The sequence below is a fragment of the Dufourea novaeangliae genome, unplaced genomic scaffold (assembly GCF_001272555.1).
Source record: "Dufourea novaeangliae isolate 0120121106 unplaced genomic scaffold, ASM127255v1 scaffold31, whole genome shotgun sequence".
NCBI classification, from domain to species: Eukaryota; Metazoa; Arthropoda; class Insecta; order Hymenoptera; family Halictidae; genus Dufourea; species Dufourea novaeangliae.
The window spans coordinates 6224-15420 of NW_015373904.1; the positions used below are offsets into that span (position 1 = coordinate 6224).

A 9197-nucleotide genomic window follows, 5' to 3' on the forward strand; every position below is an offset into this window, starting at 1 on the left:
ATGTCATTACTAGAAAACTATAAAAACTAGAACTGCACCCCTGTTGCAGCAAGTTCCTCAATTGTAGAATATTTATATTGGAATTGCCAGAAATTTAGAATTTATAGAAGGGGGGATAGATAGGAAGAAGAACAAAATAGTATAAAGTACCACTGCCGAATACTACACAACAAATGATCATCACTGTTCGTCTGTGACTTTATTTTCATTATTTCACAATTATAACTCTTTTAAGGTCGCATACATTCTAAAACCCTATGATAAGTCCTCCAAGGGTCAATGAACGACAGGCCACTCGCCTTCGACTCCACTCAGAACACGTTGACGCTAACACATTAATACTAGGTTTACGGATATTTCTTATACAGGGTTTAACAAAAATGTTGTATGTCCCTGAAATGGGTCATTCGTGAAGCGATTTGAAACAAGTTTGGCCTATCTCTACGGATACGCGTCGACGGAACCGCAGATTTTCTTGAAAAAACAACTAATTCTATTTAATACTCAATTGACGGTCGCGTCAAATTGACGCGTATCCGTAGAGATAGATATACCACGTAGAGAATTTCGATATTAGAAGGCATTATAATCTAATGACTAGGGAATGAAGGACTTCTAATCTACTAAAATAAGTAAGCCTACTATTAATTGAGCAATAGTTCGTCATTAGCTGTTTGTCAAAGTATTAATAGCGAAAGGACTCAGTGTCACGTTGCCTTCTAAGTACTTATTTAACTCTTATTTCGGTAAAAGTTAGGTTTAGGGGATACCGCTCCGATAATCTTAACGTTGACAAATGTTGTTAAGGACACTCTTCTGAGTAAAATGTTTTAGCTACGCTCGTTTTTATATGAAAAAGTTATTAACAAACAAAGGTTTAGTATTGTACTTTAGTAGTATGGACAAGTAAAATAATCGATGACCTTGACCTTGACATATGTCGTCAACGTCACCGTCCTGAGTGACTGTCCGAAAGGTTGAAACATCAACATTCATAAGTCTCGACACGGGCTTTTAGGCTAACAATGTTAGCACGATTAACAGTGTTTGGAACGGTGTTAAAGTTTGGCTCATATGGGTGGTTCGTTTCGACTATCGGTTGCATAGTTCTAAAGGTACTCATAGACGATGCGATTTGTCGTACAAGTTGCACAGGGAATTAAACAGACGATTAGGACGACAGATTTTTAGCACAACCGTTGCAACTGTCTCTGAGCAGGTTGAAGCGAACTAGGTTGTATGATCAGTTGTACGACAAATCGTAGCGTCTATGGAACGTTTATTAATGCACGTGTAAAATTTTGGGTGTATGGTGGCGCGTGTTAAGAATACGTGATGCGCGTGTGTCGTTTTTGAGAGTGACGTGAATGAAAAACGACAGTGTAAAACGGATAACGACGTAAAAACAGTGATCACACCTGATCTGTGAGGTATGATCACCGTGTTATTATGTTTTATTTTATTTTTTTTAATAAACTACAATGTTATTGTTAAACATCTTTTATTTATTGCTAACCCTTATCCCCCACACAATATTAAAAGAATTACCGAATACAAGATTCGTAGTGAGTAATAGAAAAATATATAGTATAAAGTATATTTATAGTAAAAATATAAGCAGAAATTAATTTTGTTAAAGAAAATGTTACCACGCTTTATAGAAACAGCATTTTACTGTATCAATCGTATGAAATAATCATTGTAGTAACATTTTGTTACGCGTTGTTTTTCAATATATCTCAATTAAACATTTTTGTAGCTACCCTGATAACTAATTTGTGTACAAGTTTCGAGCAAATTGCCAGCAATAAATGACAAAGGTTGTCTAAAAAACCATAGCCATCTGTTTCCGCATTTGACTTGGGTTTTACAGGCAACGCCAGCTGACAAAATGGTAAAGCAAATTGACAGAAAATGTTCATGATCTATGTCAAATTGAGGGCAAAACCGGAATAAGATTGGCGCAATCCCATTTGATGCATAGATTGCTGCCAATTTGCGTGCAAGTTGCTTATAAAAAATTATGCATCGAACCTGTAGCCATAACTTTATAACAGGCATTAGACAAAATTTAGCTTCGCAGGTTTGGCTAATTGGGTATGCCTGTCCAAATTATGTTAACGCATGATTTTATGACATATCCACAGTTTCGAATTATCGTCTTATTGTAGGAACAGTTTTAGCAAGATCTACTCAAACATTTAAAATTATATTCACGTTATGAGAACAAACAAATTAGTTCTAGGCCAGTATATTAAGAAAAAAGAAATTACTTTGGACGGACTTAGTCGTATGATTCGTATGAACAGTCATATTACACATGCTTAATTAAGTCCATATTTATCAACTCAATACATTTTTTACTATATAGTGTGTTTCTAAAATTATGAATGTATTCTAGACATCAGAGTCATAAAGATATATCGTATAAACATACGTAGGTCCACAAATGCTTGATTTCCAAGGCACATTTTTTTCACAAAGTTTCTTATTATATAACATAAAGTTTTGAAAATGAGTTCTTTGAGCAAAACTACACGCTTCGTTACTTCCAATACAGCAGGACCACCTTAACCGTAGGGGAGTGGTTCCAAGGCCTTCCACGGATACTAAAATCCGTGGGTAGTAGCAAACCCTATTAAGTATACATATAAATATGGACATAGACGTGCAAACTCGGTTTCCGCAGGGAACAATTTATTAGTAAGATTACAAAATCAAATGAATTTTAATTCAAAAATTCAATTTCTGGGTACTGGTACTGTAAGAATTGTAGAATTTCACTTTTTCCTGTAGCGGAAGTCGACTTTGCACAACAGTGTACATCCATACAGACATACTGATATGTTGTATGCGTGTTCAATATTCCTATAATATTTGATTTGATTTTTATGCAGAATTATTAGAGATACATTACATACTTGAACGCAATCTTTTCGGACCGCAGTCAAAAGCGCATAAGTGAAACCGCGGATACGAGGGTCTTAGTGTAGTTTAGTGTTGTTAAAATGAGCCTCGAGTCTTGAGCTTTAACAGCTCGAGTCGCGGTTCAAACCCTAAAGCCTCGAACCCTCAAGGTTCGAAGCTTGAGTCTTTAACGCTCGAGTCGTATAAATTGTATGTAGTGAAGTAATGTACAGACCTTGAATTTTCGAAGCCTTAAAACTTAACCTAAAAATTTTCAGTTTTTAACTCTAATATTACACGAATCTCAAGCTTTTAAAGATTCAAGGGGGAATAATCCAATAATCCAAAAACGTCCAGAAAAGCGTGATTTTTATAAATTAGTTCTGCAACACCCAAACCTCATTAAACTATTATTAATAGGGTGATCAAATATATATTTTGGACAATACGTTAAATTTTCTTTTATTACAAAATACCTATGTATACTTGAGCAAGATATACGAGTCATAGGATGTTACGCGTCGAACAAAATAATTTCTCAATTTGTTCACGGTTCATTGATCAAAGTTGGGACATTTTTTTCGTTATTCACGTGATATTCGACTTAATATTCTGGTAGAATATTTTCGAAAAATTATACTTTGAAAGTATATATATAAAAAACTTAATTTTTGCCAATCGTCACTGTGTTATTCCACATTAAGTCTGAAGCTTTAAGGTTCAACCCTCTAGAACCCTTAAGTGTTAAATAATGGAATTTACACTAAATCTATAATATTATACTTTATACAGTTTTTAAAAAATACAGCGATGACTGCAAACACATGAGAGATTGATACCAAGAAAGGGAAATGAAAAATGAAACAAAATAACCATTGAATAGTAGACGAAATGAAACATTGCTAAAAATTTGTCTGTAATGTTCAAAATATAGTATTATCTGATCGACTGGAAACATACTCTTACGCCGTGGGAGTCATAGATGACCGGCAGCAAGATTAATGTACTACGCATGATAAGTTTGCACAATACATATAATCATATTGTGTAATATATTATTATATGATTCTAATGGGCAATCACTCTTTGGCCCTGAAGACAAAACCAGCAGAAACACGCTAAGCAGTGAACGTGTTAAACATAAAAGCCTCGAGCTTCGAGGCTCGAGCCTCGACTACTCAAAGCCTTGAAACTCGAGCCTGGAGCCTCGACGACTCGAGCCTTGAGCCTCGAGCTTCATATGATTGTAGCCTTAAAGACTCAGTCTTTAAGGCTAAGCTTTGTAGCTTCAAAGACTCGAGCTTTATACAACACTAGTGTAGTTTGACCACCCTTTCGTTATTTCCATCGTGTAAAGACACTTTAGTTTTGCATATACTTAATTCAAACAGAAATAAAACAACAATTTTCGAATGGAATCATTGTAGAAAAATGTGAACAAGATTAGACGTTTTAAATTATGTACTTTTACCCTCGGTTGCATACATACCTATACCACAGACGAGATATAAGAATAGACTTAACATGCAATGTAATTTTCTGTCCCATGCTTCGGGGGTGTCAGAGGTCCCCGTACCATTTCAGTATTCCATTCCTTGCTAGCGAAATCGGGGCAATAATGTACCTATGTATCGCTATATGCATGTGTGTGTGTCATCACGGTGTCGAACGTAGTTTCTGAAGTCAAAAACTTTTATTGTGGAGTACGCTCGAACCAACGTGATTTTCATGGGACACCAAGTCCCATAAGATGTTAGATCTATTCTTATATCTGGTCTGTGCTTACACACTGCAGCGTGACACGCTTGTGGATTCACACTCCGCAGAAATTTAACTGTTTTTTATTCTTTTGTTTTCCATTCATTTTTATCGTTTATATTTTAATAACAAATGTATATTTTCATGTAATATTTTCTTACGCATGTATTGTAAAACGAAATTTACTTTTAAGAACAATTTTAAGCAATCTTACATCTTACTACTTCTATTGGTCTTTATATTATATCTTACTTAACAATTCCTGTACTTGCTCATTTTAGTAATAATAAATGAACAATTAGTTCTTATAATCTATGTATATAAATGTAAACTTCAGCCATCGTAACCTGATTCAACATTATTGATAGTTGCCTCTCAGTCACGTTAGCGGAATAAGAGTAGAATTGAGCAGAATTTTATTCGAATAATACACAGTGAAAAGCAGTTTGTTTGTCAAGGGTCTACTCATTAAAGAAGAAGCATTATATTATTATAAAAATCGGAATTTTTACGTTTAATCGATTAAAAATAGCGAAGTATTTTTGATCTTTTATTCGTTAATCGAAACTCTTTATCTAGATAACGAATTTGCCCATCTCTGAATGAGAGTCCACGTATCAATACAGCATTTGCTCGATAAACGGTAGGCCAGGTTTATTCCATACGAGTTAATGGTCCATCCCCACCACTGGGGAGTCCCCCTTCGAACTATGTAGTCAAGCATGTACTTAACGTAACACGTGAGTGGTTCCCTTTTAAGAGCTAACCTGGAAGCCGACAGAAGATTAAAAGCTTACGTCTCGCTGAAACCTTTTTATTTTTTGTTCTTTGTGATATTTGACTGATTAAAGTGAGATCAAACATGATATAATTTGGTTAATTTCTAACATACCAGATGCGATAACTCACATTCTTACATTATTACTTCTGATAAATTAGAAATTATCTAAATTATATCGTGTTTGGTATCGTTTTAATCAGAAAAATCTGACCAATCGGTTAAGAAGATATTTGTTAACACAGAATCAAAAATAAAAAAGTTTCATCGTTACATTAGCGTTGTCTCACCGATACGCGGGCATTTAAACTTATGTCGGCTGCTTCGACGCTGGGTCTCTCTTGTTACCATCCTTGGTAATTGTTGGTAATTCTATACCCAAATAGCACACAGCGCCTTGAAGACGGCATAAAGGCGCCTTAGACCTAAAATAGTCGTAAAATAGGCGTCGTCAAGGCGTCATGTGCTATCTGGGTATTATCCTAATCTACTTAAAAACATTCATGTATAGTATTACGAGTTTTTGCATAAGTAATACTTGAAAGTAGGCGTCAATTCTTTCACTAGTCTGTTCAAATTCGCAGACAGAACCATTACAAAGCTGTGTATTATTTTCTGAGATTGCTCATCATTTACAGAATAAGATCCGATTGAAAAAATTTTTTTCAAATTTTCCTTTACATAATACCAAATGAAATAAACTGCTTCAAGTAAACAGTCACTGACAGATTCAACTTGTTCTGTTAACATGGTAGCTCCTTCAAATATTAAGGAAAGCATATTTGTAGCATTTTGTAAAAATTTCATGTCCATAAAAATGTCATTAAATTCATCAATATCTGGAGCAATTGCATTTCTGTTACCATTGTTTGAGTAGAAATTTGTTAACTTTATCAATGTCAAATCTCTTAAAACAAAGAACAAATTAAAATCATTTTCTTCAGATTCTGATATTTCCAAGTTTTTATAAGCTGTCATTTTACGTCGGGGTTTTTTCAGTGATGTTAATACAAAATCCATAGGATCTAACAATGGTTTATTATCAACACGTGTCTTTCCATTTTCAAATGTCATAACCATAGGTATGACAATATTACCACGTTTGTGTATGTGCTGTACATCTGCCTTTTTAGTCAAATACTGCAGTCTTTCAGGAATATCCTGCTCTGTCTCTATATTATTCGCAGCAGCATTACGTTTTGCTTCAGCTTTATTACGCTTTACACGAGCGTTATTTCTTTGATGAGCTCTTTTTTTTGCGGCGGGGGTACGGTTTGCTCTTTTTTTGAGATTTTTGGCACGTACTTTAGCTCGCTGTTCATCTAAAATTGTACCTTTTGTAGACTTAATGAGTTCTGTGGCTAACTGTAGATTGATAACAGCGTTAGCAAAAAACAAAATATGAGCTGTTAAGACACATGCATCGTAAGAACTAACTCCTTCTCCGTTTTGGTACTTTTCATACATACAATATGCCATATGTGCTATGCCAATGCCATTAATGCCTACATTACTCAAAATTACCGAATTCAATGCTACCTGTGCAGTCCGACTTACATGACCGCCATTTCGAACCGTTCTTGAAAGGAGAGCAGTTCCTCCATGTGCTGCTACACCAGCTACACTACCAGTTATAGCTAACCATGAACAGAATGCATTTCTGTCATGTGTAGGATTAATGCTTTCCTTATGATTCCTTCGATCTACCAAATGTTGAACAGATCGACCAAATGACCATGCAGCACTACTTCCTCCAGCAATTGTTGTTGCTCCTGCAATAATAACAAAATCTACTTGTAAAATCTCATTTTTGAAATTTCTTATTACTTATTCTTGTTATAAATAATGTTTATATTTTTTATGTAGTATCACTTGTTACTACTTTCAAAAAAGAAAATATACTGTGAAACAAGAAGAAACAAGACTATATCAACTCTTTTTACATACGAAAATATTAAACAAAAAGAATAATTGGTCATTCGTGAGAAGCAATACAGCTGCTTACAAACGCCAACTGATAGACATGGGCGTAGCCAGATTATCAGCCGAGGGGGGGGGGGGGGAAACCATGGCTACGGCCATGCCGATAGAACGTTGTTGTCACAACGGCGATTTCCGACCACACTCATCTGATGGCATGTATTTAGTGATATTCATTCGTAAAGGATTAATATTACTCATAATATGTGTGTTTGATTTACCTAATATTATAGGTCCAATGGGTGTTAACATAGATGCAACGCCGACTCCAACTCCAGCTATCCCTATTACAGCTGAGGCAACATCTGTCGCCTGAAAAACTTTTGCAACAGTGCTACATGCAGGGGAATCAACAATTTCTAGCCATACTTGTGAATATTCTTCAGAAATTTCATATTCTTCATCAGGTTGATAGAAACCATCTTTTGGAAGAACCATTGTACATTTTGGTAAGGTATTATATTGTTTGTAATCTGTCCAACTTTTATATACTCTGCCGAACATATCAATGAACCATGTTTCATAAAAATCCAACTCTTTCTGACATACATTTTCTCTCTTTGTTACATTTTTAAACCTTTTTATTTTAAAAACAGGTGTCTGTCGCACACATATTTCTTCTTTCTTTTGGAGTGAACTACATTTGACACGAAATGTTACATTAAAGATAATTCCATAATAGATGGAATCGTCATCCACACGTCCATTTCCAAATTCATATACTTTGCTGTATATTTCATCTATGACTTTCTGTGCTTCTTGTGTATAGCTTAATGCATCAGTAACATTACAATTACTGTTATCTTTGCTTTCAATGTACAGTACATTACCTGTTTCCTTAACTCCATCAGAATTTTTACATTCTGTTGGAGGACCAAAGCATGCATATCCAATATTCTGCTTCAAGTACTTATATTCATCTTTATTATACTTTGTCCAATCTGATAGAAGTTCATAATTTTCTTGCTGTTGTACTTTAACAATCGACAACATATCATCCTAAACACAAAATAATAATGTTTCTTACTCTTTCCTTAGATACTACTATAAAACTGTGAATAACATTAAAAGAAGATACTAATAAATTAAAAAATAAATTAAAAAATTAATTCCTAAACCTCTCTAGTAAATATTAATTTAATACTGTAATCGATATTTACCCAATTAGTATCCTTAGTAGCCATCTCGATTAAATAAATGATAAATTCAGACCCAAGTATAAAGTATTTTGAAATCTGAAAAAAGCATCTAGTTAAGTATAACTTCTTTACTAATAAATATGTGATAAAAATTAATTATTTCTATATTATTATTAACTCTTTGTACTTTGTTATTCAAAGTAGGCTATAACACAGTTTATTCAAGATATCTTTCATTATGCATATAAATTCTGGTGGATAAACACCAGTTACAATGAAGCCACTTGAATTTGTTTCATTATAAAGTAAATGTTTCTATTATTGCCGAACATCGTAAGTTTTTATATCTATTTTGTACTTCTTCAAATAATTAACGAAGCAAGTCTATGTATAATTAAAAAACTTAAGAATATTGCTTACATTTCACTCTTACTATTATAAAAAGTATAACGTACAATTATTTATTGTAGAAAATAAATAAAACTATATTCGACAAAATAATGGTATACAGTAGAATCTCGTTTATTGCAGCATAGGTACGCCTCTCCCTCACACGTATGTACAGGGTGATCCTCTCACTGCGCAAAATCAAAGGCCTTGGCGCTCGAAAGAACCGCCATTCGGTGCGTCACGTG

The 9197-nt window shown here is 34.2% G+C and overlaps 1 protein-coding gene across 1 annotated transcript; it reads right to left on the minus strand.

The window, feature by feature from the left end:
- Nucleotides 1–5727: 5727 nt before the first annotated feature.
- On the minus strand, nucleotides 5728–8607 carry LOC107193737. The gene is made up of 4 exons (XM_015583241.1): nucleotides 8584–8607; nucleotides 7645–8422; nucleotides 6715–7215; nucleotides 5728–6651 (listed from the first exon to the last, which is right to left on the minus strand). The coding sequence occupies exons 1-4, from the start codon at nucleotides 8605–8607 to the stop codon at nucleotides 5957–5959; spliced, it is 1998 nt and encodes a 665-aa protein (XP_015438727.1). The 3' UTR covers nucleotides 5728–5956.
- Between the last annotated feature and the right edge of the window lie 590 nt (nucleotides 8608–9197).

Bases quoted from the DNA above. Each gene is read 5' to 3' on its own strand.
- LOC107193737 (XM_015583241.1), bottom strand. From the start codon at position 8,607: ATGGCTACTAAGGATACTAATTGG. The intron at 7,216-7,644 runs GTAAATCAAACA...TTATTATTGCAG, and splicing joins CATTGGACCTATAATATTAG to GAGCAACAACAATTGCTGGA. The intron at 6,652-6,714 runs GTACCCCCGCCG...AGCGTAATAAAG, and splicing joins TCTCAAAAAAAGAGCAAACC to CTGAAGCAAAACGTAATGCT.